The 16,273-nt window shown below is 49.1% G+C and overlaps 7 protein-coding genes across 7 annotated transcripts; 4 read left to right on the top strand and 3 right to left on the bottom strand.

Annotated features, from left to right (window-relative positions):
• Window positions 1-1,243: 1,243 nt before the first annotated feature.
• N7496_012736 (pectate lyase family protein) lies at window positions 1,244-2,476 on the top strand (the record flags this gene model as incomplete). Its single annotated transcript, XM_056705649.1, has 5 exons — window positions 1,244-1,357; window positions 1,438-1,664; window positions 1,724-1,809; window positions 1,866-1,951; window positions 2,012-2,476. The coding sequence occupies 5 exons, from the start codon at window positions 1,244-1,246 to the stop codon at window positions 2,474-2,476; spliced, it is 978 nt and encodes a 325-aa protein (XP_056549547.1).
• Window positions 2,477-3,308: 832 nt separating this feature from the next.
• Window positions 3,309-4,127, top strand: N7496_012735 (sulfotransferase family protein; the record flags this gene model as incomplete). The annotated part of the gene is made up of 1 exon (XM_056705648.1): window positions 3,309-4,127. One exon carries the CDS (start codon window positions 3,309-3,311, stop codon window positions 4,125-4,127), a length of 819 nt encoding a protein of 272 aa, XP_056549546.1.
• A 635-nt stretch (window positions 4,128-4,762) lies between these two features.
• Window positions 4,763-6,174, bottom strand: N7496_012734 (FAD-dependent oxidoreductase; the record flags this gene model as incomplete). The annotated part of the gene is made up of 2 exons (XM_056705647.1): window positions 4,763-5,122; window positions 5,185-6,174. 2 exons carry the CDS (start codon window positions 6,172-6,174, stop codon window positions 4,763-4,765), a joined length of 1,350 nt encoding a protein of 449 aa, XP_056549545.1.
• Window positions 6,175-7,838: 1,664 nt separating this feature from the next.
• On the bottom strand, window positions 7,839-9,527 carry N7496_012733 (uncharacterized protein; the record flags this gene model as incomplete). Its single annotated transcript, XM_056705646.1, has 5 exons — window positions 7,839-7,903; window positions 7,992-8,162; window positions 8,216-9,061; window positions 9,132-9,374; window positions 9,431-9,527. 5 exons carry the CDS (start codon window positions 9,525-9,527, stop codon window positions 7,839-7,841), a joined length of 1,422 nt encoding a protein of 473 aa, XP_056549544.1.
• Window positions 9,528-10,643: 1,116 nt separating this feature from the next.
• N7496_012732 (nuclear transport factor 2 family protein) lies at window positions 10,644-11,033 on the bottom strand (the record flags this gene model as incomplete). The annotated part of the gene is made up of 1 exon (XM_056705645.1): window positions 10,644-11,033. One exon carries the CDS (start codon window positions 11,031-11,033, stop codon window positions 10,644-10,646), a length of 390 nt encoding a protein of 129 aa, XP_056549543.1.
• A 1,648-nt stretch (window positions 11,034-12,681) lies between these two features.
• On the top strand, window positions 12,682-13,960 carry N7496_012731 (purine-nucleoside phosphorylase; the record flags this gene model as incomplete). Its single annotated transcript, XM_056705644.1, has 2 exons — window positions 12,682-12,810; window positions 12,887-13,960. The coding sequence occupies 2 exons, from the start codon at window positions 12,682-12,684 to the stop codon at window positions 13,958-13,960; spliced, it is 1,203 nt and encodes a 400-aa protein (XP_056549542.1).
• A 715-nt stretch (window positions 13,961-14,675) lies between these two features.
• Window positions 14,676-15,670, top strand: N7496_012730 (SDR family NAD(P)-dependent oxidoreductase; the record flags this gene model as incomplete). The annotated part of the gene is made up of 2 exons (XM_056705643.1): window positions 14,676-15,035; window positions 15,113-15,670. The coding sequence occupies 2 exons, from the start codon at window positions 14,676-14,678 to the stop codon at window positions 15,668-15,670; spliced, it is 918 nt and encodes a 305-aa protein (XP_056549541.1).
• Window positions 15,671-16,273: the final 603 nt, after the last annotated feature.

Here is a 16,273-nt window from a genome sequence, read left to right as displayed (position 1 = left end):
TCTGGATTTGCCCAAAGAGAATACGCTCCCGAAAGACGAGTGTCGCAGTTGCAGTTGGGAACTCGGTTTCCCCGCAGAGCCTAACTGATGTCGTGATTGTTTCCCCACAAAATTCCACCATTACTCAGCCACATTGAGGATAGCATACTCTCCACCCTTGACGGACGAACCTACTTCCAGAGACAACTAGATACACAGAATGATGTTTCAGCGACGAACATAAAATTGATGATTAGATTTCAATAGGCATGAAGAAGAAGAGAGCACCACGTTTATGTCCGTCCGTTGGGTCATCATCTCATAGCCCGGACCAGAGTACCCCATGCAAGACTGTGTGTTGAGTCTGTTGACTGTCCATAATACATCTGATATACCCACTTTCGTCCTGTCATCTATAATTAATTTCGCACCATATTCTTTTGAGCGAGGCGTTTATAGCCTCTCATTATGACACGAGGGAACGGTAGAACTATGCCACCAGTGGACCCTCTCCACAACTCTATGTTGTCTTCGCTTCCTGTTTAGTAAAGGTCTAAATGCCGAGTCCTGAGGAGAGAAGATGCGTAGTGAAACAGATTCAGAAACGATGATGTCAACTAGCATAACAGTAGCATATATCGATTGATGGAAATAGCTCTGCACAGTCCCTCCCCTTTCATCTTCCGTGCCAAGATCTTCCGCGACGTGATGAAACCCCAGCAGTCTTGGCGCGGCTGCATATGCATGCACCCCAGAAGTGAGCGCATCTAGGGATTCATTTGTGGAAGTTTTTGATTTTTACTTTCGACGATCATTTCCTGCCATTTGATCAGACTTGTTCGTAATTAAGCTCATCTGGTGTGGTGGTGAATTGTTTTCCCACAAGACTTTACGCGAGGCGGGCCGGCACATCTATTCTTGATGCCAAGGCTTGGACTCTTCTGAAGGGTGCTAGAGAAGCCCCTGCATTGATGCGAATTCTCGGCAGTGTGAAGTTGATACAATATTTGTCGGAGAATTATGGCGAACTAGTCCACCTATATCCTTCATTCCGTGAGCTAACCTGGAAGAACTGACGCCGAGGAGATATTCCATCCACTCTGGTGGATGAGAAGCATCAAGCTGAGTCTATTATGGAAGCTCAATAGAGATCCATAAGTATATAAAATCGAGCAGACCTCCGGATTTCTAGATCAAAACAATCACATCAGACTCCTCAATTCAAATCCAAAGCTATCAGCTTAACTTTGCTCTATCATTCCCAATGGCTCCCTCCAAGTGGATCACCGCTGTGCTGGCAAGCTGCCTCTCAGGATCAGTTCTTGCAGCTCCCACTGCAGCCAGTGACCAGATCGTCAAGCGCGCAAGCATCAATGATGTGAGTAGAATTCTCGACGAGATATCGACCTTCTCGCTTTCCAGTCCCATTCACGTTGATTCGTTGACTTACAATAACAGGCGGCCACCGGTTACGCCAGCCAGAATGGAGGCACCACTGGCGGAGCTGGTGGTACCACTACAACCGTCTCCTCGTATGCAGCATTCACTGCTGCAGTTTCTGGAGATGACAAGAAGGTTGTGGTTGTCAGCGGCACCATCACCCAGACTGCCGATCAAGCTCGCGTTGGTAGCAACACCAGCATCATTGGCAAGGATTCGAGTGCCAAGTTGGTGAACTTTGGAATGTTAGTATCACGAGTATACCTCGGGCTCATGAAAGGAATAAATCTGACCATATATCTAGTCTTGTGAAGGAAGCTTCCAACGTCATCATTCGCAACCTTGGTATCTCCAAGGTTCTGGCTGACAACGGAGATGCCATCGGCATTCGTAAGTCAATGTCCTGGAACTTACCGTCAAAGCGAGTTTGTGCTAATGTCTTTCAGAGTACTCCAACAATGTCTGGGTGGACCACTGCGATGTCTCCTCCGACAGAGACCACGACAAGGACTACTACGATGGTCTTATCGACGTGAGTACTTTTGAGTACCAAGCTCTGGCATATAATTCAAGTATACTAACATAATTTTAGATCACCCATGCAGCTGACTACGTCACTGTGTCCAACACCTACATCCACGACCACTGGAAGGCCTCGCTGATTGGCCACTCTGACAGCAACGGCGACGAGGACACCGGTTACCTCCACGTTACCCAGAACAACAACTACTGGTACAACATCAACTCCCGTACCCCCTCTATTCGCTTCGGTACTGGTCACTTCTACAACAGCTACTTCGACACCGTCAGCGATGGCATCAACACTCGCGACGGCGCCCAGGTCCTCGTCGAGTCCAACACTTTCGTCGGCTCCAGCAAGCCTCTCTATTCCACTGACGATGGCTATGCTGTGGCCAATGACAACGACTTTGGTGATGGTGAGAACACTGCTGAGGCTGGAACTTTGACCTCTGTGCCCTACTCTTACACTTTGGTTGGATCTGCCAATGTCAAGAGCGCTGTTGTCGGTACTGCTGGTCAGACCCTGAGCTTCTAGGGGCTCGGCTTGAACAAGGGCTTGACTACCGATATCTCGGTCTTGGGGGGTAGCTTGAGAACAGAGTTGTATGTAACACTGAGCTTTTATCAATTTGCAACTCGTCGTATCTTTTGCCAGTCTTATTTCAAAATACGATACATGGTAGCCCAGATCTAGGATAAGGGATCCGAATAGTACAAAGGCTGCGAAATGACTAAAGGTCCCTCGAGATGATTGATTTTAGGTGAATAGGTTGGGCTTCTAGTCTACATTATCCACGACCTAGGTACCTACAGTATGAAAGAAGTATTATGTAATCGAATCATACTGAACCTTACCAGGGCTCGGTTCAAGAGTTACCGCCAAAACGGTGAAGGCCTTCTCTGACGGTGATCCTGCAAGAGATATGTTGGAGGTTCCCCTAATTAGAAAACAATGGTATATTGCAACCGAATGCGAGGGATTATAAGCAAAAATTCAATGCGCGAGCCAGTAGTCGTTGTCCCTCAGCTCGATGGCGGCAGACGCTCGAGAATTGGCGCGCGCGGAGTCTGTATCAGCTCACACGCACGTAAGCAGGTTCAGCCGCATGCTTTACACTTACTTAAAGCGGACTGGTCGCGATGTGCAGAAACCGTTTAGCGTCCTAGCGACATCACATTTATCTACAGAGGCTGCGCAAAAATCTGAGTACTTAAAGCAAATCTTCTAAGGTGAGGGATTACCTCTTCTTACATTCCACAATTTGTTCACGAGATTGCTTTGAAAAAAGCTTTCCCCGAGCCACCATTGACACCTCGGGAGTTTTTCTTACTCAACTTGAGGAATCAGGACAGCAAAGGGTAAAGAAATGGCGCAGGAAGGGGAAACAGCAACGTCCACGGGCGAGGCCACAGTGAACCCACCACCTCCCCCGGTATCAGAGAAAGTCGCCAAATCATCGCCTCCAATTCTCTGCCTGGGCATGGCTCGCACGGGCACCGCATCTCTAGCCCAGTCGCTGCGCATCCTGGGCGTTCCCAACGTGCACCACGGTTTAGAGATTATCGGCCCCGAATTTCAGAAGCATTGGAAGGTATTAGACCGTGCTGCCGACGCAAGCTTTCCCGTATTGCCGACATATACGGGCAAGCCCTTCACAAGCTCCGAATGGGATGAAGCCTTTGGAGGATACGGGGCCGTTACTGATATCGCGTCCTTCTACGCCATGTCGCTGATTCGCGCGTACCCTGATGCCCAGGTCATCCTCGTCGAACGCGACATTCAATCTTGGCTCAAAAGCACGGAACAGGTATTCAGACCGTGGAAGAGCCGGTCTCACGTCCGAATGATTCACTGGGTTGGGTCTTATATCGGAAGCATCGAGGGAAAAGTGAGCCTGAAGTTCCAGCTTGGATGGACGCAATCGAAACACCCAAAGGATATTTCTAAGAATGCCCGTGCCGCCTATGAAAGACACTACAAGGAAATCCGCGCGACTGTGCCGCAAGAACAACTGCTCGAATTTCAGCTCAAGGACGGATGGGAACCTCTATGTCGATTTTTGGGCAAGGATATACCAGACGTGCCGTTCCCGCGCGTCAACGAGGCGGAGGCGTATGCTAAGCACATCAAAAAGACGAGGAATGATGCATTGAAGAGGCTGGCGAAGAAAGTGTTCCTGCCATGATTCTAGCGATGCCAATAATAGTCTCTTTGAATAATAATTGATCTGTTTACCATAAGGAAGCGAAACATTGTAGTTAACCGCTTATTCTTCTAGGCCAAGAATCCCTAAGAAGATGTTAATCCTAGGTGTTACGTGGTACCCGCCGGTCGTTGTGAGTGACTGCTGAAAGGGCGCTTCATCTGAGTTGTTATGAGGTACAACAGTTATACGTTCTGAGGCGGCTGAATCTGGAGAGGCAGAGGTAAATATGATTTGGATATGAAATATCAACATCAAGGGCAGACCACGAACTCCTTACATGAAAGCCCATTCGCGCATACTATCCAGAGCATCTGCTAGATGGTCACTATGCCTTTGTCGGCCATCTGCACAGCCTGCTCAGCAGCTACAGATACTACAGTAGATTTCATCGGGTTGCCCAGCTCTGCATGCGCATGCAAGGGAATATTACAGTTCATGGAAGTAAACTTCGTATTGACACCAGCCATCAGGCAAGAGGCCAGCTTGATTAATTACAGATATCACTAAACCCAAAATTTCCCCGGGTATCACCCTAAATCCGAATCGGTACACCCCCAATGCAATCCATCCAAACACCCGAACCGACCCAAGGAATTTCAATAATAAACTTTCACTCATGTTGTACCTTCCTTCAAGAATGAATTCAAGGACACCAAATCCTCGCTTGGAGTTGGCGTCGGAAGCAGAATCTTAGTAGCGTCAAACTCCCACGCACTTTCTCGTTCATCGCGGTGACTTCGAATCTGGAAGGGCATCATCCACTCTTTGAGTCGGCCTTCCAGAAAGCCCATGTCGCGATTCCTGTCCCACATACGGCGGGATTCTTTGAATGCACGGTTGATCGTTTCTCGACGGAGTCGCTCGTACGCATCGAAGACTTCTGTTAGAGGCTCCGAGCGGTAACGTGCCAGGATACGAGCAAAGAGAATAGCATCATCCAAAGCATATGCTGCTGACTCGTCCCGAGGGGGCATCTGTCGTAGCCTGTTAGTACAAAAAGTCGTATTTTACCGTAACGTTTTCATCATAAACATACCGCATGTGCTGCATCGCCAAGTAGTATAACACGGTTCATACACCATCGTCCTCCTGGTCGAACTTGATAGACCGGATAAAGCATCCAATCCGCTTTAGTCTCCACCATCTCTCGAATACAGGGCAGAGCTGATTTGGAGAACCGGGATCGCATCTCGCAGCGCAAATCCCGACGAATTCGATCCTTTGTCGCCCAGTCTTGGCCCGGCTCAAGGCGATGGAAGCCCAAGTCTGCTTGATCAAATTGAACGACCGCAGCTGCAAAGATTTGCTCACGATCACGGTCACAGAAGCTTGTCAACATCGAGCCATGACGTGAGACATTCAACGCAGATGACCGGAAATGCGGTGGGGTGGAGAGGGTGTTTGCCGGGATAGTAGCTTGCAAGAAAGACATGCCCGTATATTGAGAGGCGCTGTCGGGATCAACCCAGCGGGTGCGAACGGCGGAGTGAACACCATCACAACCAATGACGAGGTCTGCGATGACTTCTGACTGATCACTGAAATGAATGATGGCCTTGTCGCTAATTTCCTCCCCGCCAATCACTTTCTTGCCAAAGATGATATTGACATTTGGAGTCCTGTCGACCACCGTCATCATGGCCACGGAAAGAATGATTCGCATAACACGTCGGCCCTTATACCCGCCAAAGCCGTTTCCATTGTGATCAACAAAGTCAATTGAGCCAATTGAGCGACCCGAGCGCATTGAAAAAAGTTCAATAGCATCCACTTCGGCCCCACCCTCCGAACCCATGCGGTCTAGCTCATCCAGGACTCCTAGCTGTGCTAGGTGCCGTTGTGCGACAGGAGTCAAATTGATTGCACCGCCCGAGGTGGACAAGATGTCATGTCGCTCATAGATTGTGATATTGAGGTTTGGCACGAATGGTGAGAGCTCTCGGGACAGAGCAAGCGCACAGGCAATACCGGCAATGCCTGCACCAACGATGGCGATTTCGCGTGGAGGACCGGGAAGATCCATCATCTTCGTTTCAAGTTTGTTTGGTTTCGAGGTGCAAATTCTTGACGAAGTGGGAATGTCCGGTAAAGGGCTGTTTGGGCTATACCCAGTCACTGACAAAATTCAAGATAAGTCGTCTATGAGTCGTCCAAATTCAAATGATTTTCTTAAAAGTAGTAATCCACTTGAAGGGCGTGGTCCCCCTGTGTTGTCAAGCAGAGGATGGGGGGTGACGTGATATATACAAAGTTCAGCAGCAGCTCTGTTGCAAAAATTTTCGCCAGCCCAGAACCCTTTAACACAATTTACACGAGCAACCCTTTGTCGTCGCTTGGTCATTCACATCGAACTCCATAATCAATTCACACCAATCAATCAGCGACCGGATGAAAATCAAGGTTTCCTCGGCCGGAAGAGGCGATCGTTCGGCATTTTCCTCCTAAAGCCATCATCCGTGGAACCGTGGTGGATCTCCCCGAGCGCGGAGTATTCGTGACGCACGGTTTAAGGGAGGGGGAAAGTATCAAAGTCTCAAAGAAAAGGAATGACCCATCACAAAGAGGAAAAAGTACAGAGAAACGCCAGTCAGCCACGACCTCCAGATAGAGTGTCAGACTGATAGATGGTTGGATGACGACAAGTGGAAAGGAAGAGAGCTTTAGATAGCTCTTTTTTCTTCGCACAAGTGGCGGAGTTAGCCCGGGGAGCAACTCAAAAAGATAGTCTTGAGCGACCGTTGAGAACCGGATGGGCTTTCCGGGGCGAACAATTCACACCAAACCAAGCTGGGCCGGGCTAATTGAACCGTCCAGTAGTTGAACAGAGGAAATATGGATGATTCAACAATTGTCTGTGCTAGTTTGACTCGGTTGACTTGTCAGATCCCGTCAAAAGTCCCACTAGTTCCACTCCGACCGTGCCTCTTGCCTGTCTAAGTATAACCTCCCGTGATGGAATTCATGTCTGCCTTCTTTCTTGCAACGGCATGCCCCACGGGTCTACTCGGCTCTATTCTCTTTGGCTAATCGGAAAGCAATCAGGAGTCTCGTGAGCAAACTCGTGCTAGAGATGTATACTGGAGATGTATGTAGATGATCCTCTATACGGCCCAACCACAACTAAATACTTCAATTGAACGGTTCAATTCAGCCCATGTCAGTCCACCTTTCTGCATCTGCAATAACTAACGGAAGTAGGCGGACCTCGGGGTTTCTTCTCGATTCCCTTCTGCAGGATTGAAACTGCGCTAAGTTAGTGACGGATACATGCACGTTTCTCTTCTAAGCAGAGTGGGTCGGCTCTTTGGTTCAAACTTGCATAGGCCTCGAAAATCTCTTCACAAAAATAGGTGGAACAGCCTATCTAATCTATGCATGTTGTATACATCCTTAGAGGTGTGTTGGACAAAGCAACCGGCTAATCCATACATAGAGCCCAGGGAAGTACGGGGTCCGGAGATGCCGCGATGGACAGCGCCCGATCGGAACCTCGGTCTCACAAGGTGGCTTGAACTGGTGGATCTCCTAGTGCGGCTACTACTGCAGTACCAGTCTCCTAACTCGCGTCATGAAGAACGGAGTCAGGAGTTCAAGCTAAGCGCTAGTCTGCCGCCGGTTAATATCAAACACGGCTGGCATTGTAACCCTCACTCTACGCTCCTCCACCTTTCCGCCGCTTAGTCGTGGCTATCAGTGCAAGGGCGACGACTTGAGAGTCCAAGTAGCAAAGACTGCACAGAACAGACACATTGTGGCTGAAAGATGGTTAGCGCTACACGCGATCGAAATTCGCTCAAGGGGATGGCCCATCAACGCATTAAGCGATCTGATCCATTCACTCACCTAGGATACCTGTCATGTCATGATATCCGACTTTCTCCGTGAGCTGCCCTGACACAATAGGCCCCAGAAATAAGCCAAATGTCCAGCTGAGACGACTGATCAACATAGCCTGGGAATATGCTTCTTCACCAAACCTTCCGGGCTGCTGGGTTTCAATATCCCGAACCGCGTCTGGATGAAAGAGATCAGTTTGCTATCTTGGAGGGCTCCCGGTGGTTTCTTACTCGCAGCCTCCATCATTCCAGTACCGTTCAACAAAGTCATGAAGATTCCCATAGCAGCGATGGCAGCCCCATAGATGACCGGACCCCGATACCCGAGATTGGCCCACGGGAATCGATCGTCGCCAGGAGTTCCTGCCAGCCACAGAAGGCCTGCAAGGCCTAAAAATCCAACGGAAGTAGGGTACCGCGATCCCACTCGGTCCTTCAACCATTTCACAGGAACACTGAAGAAGGCATTCGGTCCTTGCAATATAGCAAAGAGGATTCCAGTTTGCAAGCTGCCCCACTGGAATACTTCACCAACATGGATCGGAAGCGTCGTGTCGAAGCTGACGGATACGATCGCGTAACAAATAGAGCTGAGGATACCACCAATATAGCGGCGATTCGTGAGCAGGTAGATATAGAACTGCAAGTCGAGATTTTGGATTGTTTTGACCGTTGATCTCAACTGGTCAGACATTTTGGAGAGATCGGAAACCGATGAAGGCACCAGCAATGGGCTTGCTTCGGTTATATCTTCTGCAACATTTGCCTGTGCTATAACGGACTTGACCTCGTTCTCTGTATCTTGCGGTGGCACCAGCATCAGACTCTGCAGCACCAAACCAACCACACTTGCACCGAATGCACTCATCCACGCAGTCCAATATCCGGTGAGCTCAAACATCGCCCCGGCCATCAATGGCCCCCCACATGATCCTGCAGCCAAGGAGACGGTAAGAACTCCGTATATCTTCTCTGTTCCCTTTGACGAGGTATTATTCGTCAGGTGGGTTATCCCGAGAACACCGACGATCGTATTGGCCACTGCCTGAACGAAGCGTCCAGCGAAGAGCGTCAACACTGATGATTAATGTCAGCAAGACAAAGCAGCCAGTGCGCGGTCGCACTCAATATATCGTGGAAACATTACATGAATGAGCCGAGGCAATGATCATAGAGCCACCCAACTCCCCAAACAGCCCAAGCAGAAGCCAAGTTCGCGCACCCAAGTGATCAGTATAGCGACCAATCACGGGGGTGACGATGAATGATACCAAAGCAGTTTCCGCCAGCAACATTTCACTCACGCGCTGGATAAGTTCAGGACCGAGGCCAAGGCGATTCTCCAGAACGAAAGGCAAGATTGAGACAAGAAACTGATGCAGGAACATATCTGCTCAGAGGAATCAGCTACGACACACGATTTTGCCGGTCATACCAGGCCCGTACCAGTCAGTAATGCGGTTGCAGTTGCGGCGATTATGAAGAACTCGGATGACCTCCATTTGTGACCCCACGGGGGCGCTTGATCTTGAGATCTTGCCATCTTTGGGACTTGAAAGGCTCTTCTTGTCTTGAGGTCAGTAAGACGATCTCAAGGCACGCAAAAAACACAGGGCTAGTCATGTACTTCTTCTTCTACTTTATCTAACAAGACTGGATGATCAACGCTCACTGTACAACCACCCCGTGCAGACAGGCGCATACTCAAGACCCGCATCTACGATGGTTTTCGCTCACGTTAGAGCAATGTACGCCTGGTTCGAGACTTTCGCAGACACTACAAAAGCAACTACACGCATTACCAACACACTACAGCCAGCCATGCAAGCAAAGACAGGCGCGAATGTGCTCTCTAGGTTTGGATAGTTACACACGAATAAGCAAAGCTCGGTTGTAATTCGGAAATCGATCGGCCTTTCGCTGGCTTCCCCGCCATTGGATCGGTAGGCCCGTCAAGAATTAACTTTTTGGTTCAGGCGGAAGGTGACCTCAGAGGCTAGACTCTCGACCAGCCCAGACAGGATCTTTGAGTTTTGAGCCACGCTTCAATGATACATAGTTTAATCGGCTCCGAGACTGCCAAGGACTACTTCCAGGTGATGTTTAATCTAGACCTAGCAATACGAAACTGGTTTGAGAAGCGAATCCAGAGTGAATAATTCCATGGCCTGGGCATTTTCCTATTCTACTCAAATTCTCAGCAAGGATGACTGGGTGCAACCCCAGTCCCTTGCATCTTTCAAATGATGAATCATCAACGTAAACACCTGGCCAACTCTTCTCAAGCTGAAAAACACTTTAAGCCCTGAAAGTAGTACTACTGGAATACTATTGGCAAGGCTTGTCGTACAAAATGTGACAGCCAATCAGCACTAAAAGCACTCGGGCGCTATTGAATCGCCGATCGCAGATGGATATGCACTAGCGATCAATTTGATCACTCGAATAATCGAATGTCGAACACCAACTTCTTGAATTTCAGAAAACAAACGACGGTGTGCAGCTCAGACATCTTCATAGGCACTCTAACCCCAAGTAAATGCAAAATATATGAAGTGGTTCATATTTTCGTGACGCGTGACATCATAGTACCATTCGCAAGTATAAGACGCTCGATTGCCCACAACCCAAGTTCTTCATCACGCCTCTCCCATTCTCTCTACTGCAGGGTTTCCGAGTGCGAGAACAGAGTCCACTCTCCATCTGATCCTTGGCCCCATGTGGTTGAACATGTCGCCCGATACTCTTTCTTCCCCCTCACCGCGCGGACTTTGTATGTCACCGCGCCCGCCATGAGATCGATGATGATGACTCGAACCTCGTCGAGCTGGTACCCGTCGAATCGGTGGAATGGTGGTCTCAAGGCTTCATTGAAATGAGATTCGTCTTCGAGAGTAAGAATTTCAGGCATTTGAGGGAACATCAAATTGCCTTCGGGGTTGCACAGTTTCTTTATCGCAGGGGCTGGATCGGCGGAGGTAAGAGCGGTCCATAGTGCTTGCTCTTTGTTGATGAGATCCTCACGGATGCGATCATACATAGATGGCATGATGGGCGAGTTGAAGGGTATAGAGGGTCGATGCACGGTTTATATGGAGATCGAGACTAATAAACAAGTCTAGTTAGACCACGAGACCACATACTCTCCTCTCCGACCGGGCGAACTCACCAAGTAAACAATCCTACAGACAGGGACAACACAATCAACACGGATTCAGGGGATCGCAATCCCAGAGAGAGGGGAAACCAACGTGGTTTTAATGGCTGGTTGCGCTCGTTGTGGTGCAAGCCGATATATTAAAATGACGTCACGGAGATGACGTTGAAAGCACAGCAGCCAAAAATCCCGGGCGATCAACATCTTGATCCTGTCACATGAATTCTAATTTCCCCCAAAATAACCCTCTTGACATGCGTCATGCCCCACGCCAACGTCCGGGCCATCAGATACGGTGGCTTGAGCCCCGCGCGTCATAGGGTATTGTTCAGTCTTCACCACTTTGCCTATACAGTAGTACAGCATGCGGGGAGTTTCTACGGCGCAGTATGGGAGCCAACATCACCACCCATGGATACACTACAGCGGGAATTTGGGTGTCCTCGTGGCAAGGGTGCCAGGGCAAGATCAAAACCTGCTGGTAAACATTCAATCGAAGTATTGGACTGCTTTCTTGCCGTGACAGTTGATAGGCGCTAGAAGAATCATGACTAAATACCAATCAGCGGCGCCTTCCAAGGAGGAAGTCCATGGATTCTATATAATCTGATGAAGAAGGCCCTAGGAAGGCCGTAAGTCTTTTCTGATTGGTGAATTGTTTACTGGGTAGTTCCACATGCCTTGGAAAATTGGATTGGTCGGGCCTATCCAGACAATCTCTTCATCACCCTTGTATGGAGAGAGTAGCATAGTGACAGGTCTACTATTGCGCTTTCAACGCCCTTGGCTCTGACATTTAATAGCTTCTCGCCTCACAAGATACATTGATGGTCTGATCTTTCCCTCCGAGCACGTAACTATTCACGCCTGCTGTAATTAGTTAGCGTCCGTTGAGGCATGGTCGATCGGCAGAGGCTAACATGAACTAAGAGCTCTATTGAATAAACGACTTGGCCAAACTTTGTGTGAGAGGGAGCTCCCGCTCTGCATGGTACCTGCATTCATTCTTGTATCTCTGCTTCGTTCTAGAAACAGTTTCAAGCTTTTTTTTTCTTCTGCGGAATGCCATGGAAATTCTCTTCGCTCGTAGTGGGTCTCCCGGCACGCTCCGAGGCTTAACAAAAAGAAGGCGCGCGATAACAGCCGCGTTGAAGATAACGACAATCTGACCCTCGATGCGATTGGCCAGTAAAAGCGCAATCGGAAGTTAAGCCTCCATTCAATTATGTATCTTCTATCAAAAAGGGGTTGAGTTGATGGAGCTGGTCCGACAAGACGCCAATCAACCATGCTATCGCCATCCTCGACCAAATCTCGTCAGGTACGACCCGCTGATCGTTCCTTTATTGGGTGCATTTGAGGTCCACCTGAGGAATTTGCTTCATGCAAACCGTAATAGCTCGACGCGAGTCAATTTTTTCTTTTTTCTTGGCTGTCGTGTAGGATAAACCTCGGGGGGTTTAAAAAGCAACCAATTCCCCCAGGCGGGGTATCTCGAGAGTCAGAGTGTCTGAACAAATTTTCCCCATTGTTCCCCAAGATGCTGTCCATGCAGACTTTGTTCACTTCGCTGCTGCTCGCTGGAAGCACCTTCAGCGCGCAGGTTGCGGCGAAGACGGCCTCCCACAATGGCGAGAAGATTGCTCCCAAGGTGTTCATTGTCTCAATGGTAGGTATTCTGTACAACAGTCAATGCCGAATTAGCAATGTTTGAAAACTTTTGCTAATATCTTTTCCATGTATAGTTTGAGCCCGAAGCTCAGGCTTGGTGGAACATCCCCGAGTTCGACTTGTTGTCCCACAACATTACCATCCCCGGTCTTTCTCCTCTCTACCCGGATGTCCACTGCACTAAGGACTATGAGGTCTGCCAATTGATCACTGGCGAGGCCGAGATCAATGCTGCTGCTACCGTCACCACTGTTGCTTTCTCTCCCCTCTTCGACCTGACCAAAACCTACTTCTTCGTGGCTGGTATTGCCGGTATCAACCCCAAGCGAGCCACCACCGGCTCTGCAACCTTTGCTCGGTACGCAGTCCAGGTTGCTCTGCAGTATGAGATCGACATTCGCGAGCTCTCCAGTAATTACTCGACTGGCTACATTCCCCTGGGTGCCGACTATCCCGACCAGTACCCCACCAGCATCTACGGCACCGAGGTCTTCGAGGTCAACGCTAACCTCCGTACCATTGCTGCCAACTTCGCCCGCCGTGCCAACCTGTCCGACTCGACCGCTGCTAAGGTTTACCGTGCCAACTACGCCAATGCCAGTGCAGAGTACAAGGCTGCCACCCTTGCCCCCAGCGTTGTCGAGTGTGACGTTGCTACTTCAGATGTCTACTACAGCGGTAACATCCTGGGAACCGCCTTCGAGAACACCACCAAGCTGTTCACCAACGGAACTGGCGATTACTGCTCCACTGCGCAGGAGGACAACGCTACCCTGGAGGTTCTCCTCCGTGCTGCTGTCCACAAGCTGACCGATTTCTCTCGTATCATCGTCATGCGCACTGCATCCGACTTTGACCGTCCCTACCCCGGAGCCTCGGCCACTTACAACCTGCTCTACTCTGACCAGGGTGGCTTCGAGCCCGCGTTGGAGAACATCTACCACGCCGGTATTGAGGTTGTGCAGGGTATCCTGCAGGGTTGGGAGAAGACCTTCAAGAAGGGCGTCAAGGCTACCAACTACATTGGTGATATCTTCGGTACTCTGGGTGGTCAACCTGACTTTGGCCCTGGAACTGCCCAGGCTCTGGAGGAGAGCGGTGCTTACAAGAAGCGCAGCTTGGAGAGCCGTCTGCGCCGCCGTGGCTAAGCATTTGAATTGTTTGGTGGATTGGTGATCACTTCATTGATGTATTCAAGTATCCACTAGATTTGAGTGCAGGCCCGGAGTATATAATATGTATCAAATAAATCAAGAACAATTATCTTATGTCTCATTTATCGTGCATTAAGAAGTTTATCATTAGTTACCAAAACGTGGCAGTGTGGCTAAAGTACACAGACTTTTACAAATGGTGCAAGGTAATCAGTTCAATTCAAGCGCTAAACGAATCAGGCAGTCTGCTATAGACTATACACTAAGTTTACAATCTCCTTGAGATAGCTCGTTGATTGAGAGTCCGCAAAAGACCATTGGCTAAATTATACAATTATTTAGCCCTTTTCTCAGCCAGGGACACACCACCATCTGTTTGACGGCGTCTCCGCGAGGGAAGGCTATAGACCCTAGAATTCTTTTTTATTGGACAGATATTCTTCAGATTAAGGCCATTAATAGGCTAAAAGCAGTGGAGACTCGAGGATTTAAGAATTTTAGAAAGAGCAAGCCAAAAATCAAAACTAAATAAAGTTGCGGTCCTTTTCACATTGATGACACTTTATCTCCGCTAACCCCGTGATGACATCGCCATGAGTGTTGGGGGCAATCTCCAAATCTCCAAAACCCCCTCCTTCGGTCTTCTTTCTCAACCTTCAACATTCACAAACTTCAAAAACAACAGGCTGGAGAAAAATCACAATTCACCATGGGCTCTGTAATTCAGGAAAATAAGACCGCCCTTATTACCGGTGCTGCATCGGGAGTGGGATTCGCAATTGCGAAACTCTGTCGCAGCAAAGGGATGAACCTGGCCCTGCTGGACATTGACCAGACCAACCTGGTCAAAGCAAAGGGTGTCCTACACGACATCAACCCAAGACTCCTGACGGAGGCATATGTGATTGACGTCGCCGAAATTGAGATCTGGAAAGCAACTGCGAAGCAAATTGCTACGCTCTTCCCATCGATCGACCTAGTGGTGCTGAATGCCGGCAAGGGATATAAGCCGCAGGGACAGGAATCCGGTCGCTTAAATCCCTGGTTAGATGGCGATTATTGGCAAAAAGTACGTCTACATCGAGTATCTCTACGACCAGGTATATACCTAGTTTACCTGTGGACGCCCACTAACAGCTATGAAAGACATTCGACACAAACGTCCGCGGCCCACTTAACGGACTAGAAGCTCTTCTCCCCATCCTCCGCGCTCCTGAAACACCATCCCCGAAATCAATCGTCATCACAGGCTCAAAGCAAGGCATCACCAATCCCCCCGGCGCAGGAAACCCAGCCTATAACGCGTCCAAAGCGGCAATCAAGAATTTAGCCGAACATCTCGCCCATGATCTACGCTCCGATCCAGCAACCACGCATATCTCAGCCCATCTGTTAATCCCCGGGTGGACCTGGACGGGGTTGATGGGTAACGTGGGCCCCACCAACGAGGGAGAAATTCAGAAGCCAGCTGGTGCATGGTACCCTAGTCAGGTAGCAGAGGAACTGCTAAAGGGACTGGAATCTGGATCATTTTATATCATTTGCCCGGATGGCGAGACGACTCCGGCGTTGGATCAGGCGCGTATGAAATGGGCCAGTGACGATGTGATTGAAGGGCGAGCGGCACTTTCGCGTTGGGATGAGAAGTGGAAGGGTCGGGCTGAAGAGGCTATTCAGGCTGATGCTAAAGCGCGGAGTAGCTAGTTGACTGCTCTACACGGAAACATTGCCGAGGTAGATTTGGATAAACAGATTTATGATATACGTGAAATATGAGCTAAAGAGACAATTGACACACGATTAATTGTATCTAGCTTGCCATCATTGGTCCTTGAAATTTCAACAGTAGGAGATGCTTGGCAGCTTGACTGTCATCGCAGTTGGGGTCGTAGTCGGACACCCAATTAGGAAATCGGCAGGGTCTGTTCGCGCACGATGAGTCGACGAATACGAAAATGTGACTGAACTAGCAATTTCATGAGTCACGTCGAAATTAGCAGTCAGTATTCATAGTCCTCATTCGTTCGTCTTCATTATCCGATATATTTGTGGGTCCTAGATAGTTATCGTCCAGGGGCATAGGGCATGTCTGATCGGGAAGCGATGTCGACCGAGCTTCCGAGGCGACGATGTATATAAAAGGACTTCAAAGAACAAAAGTCAGTTATTTCGGTAGATCAGGATTAAACACAAAATGGATCGGGTGCTTATTTCGTTGACCATTGAGCCAGTAAGTCGTACATGTTTGGAAAATTCTGTTTCATGATGATACCTATCACTCGCCGAAATGACCTTGCTGGAGTGCTT

This window comes from Penicillium cataractarum (genome assembly GCF_028827025.1).
Source record: "Penicillium cataractarum strain IBT 29864 chromosome Unknown utg000010l, whole genome shotgun sequence".
NCBI classification, from domain to species: Eukaryota; Fungi; Ascomycota; class Eurotiomycetes; order Eurotiales; family Aspergillaceae; genus Penicillium; species Penicillium cataractarum.
This window is presented reverse-complemented; position numbering and strand designations above follow the sequence as displayed.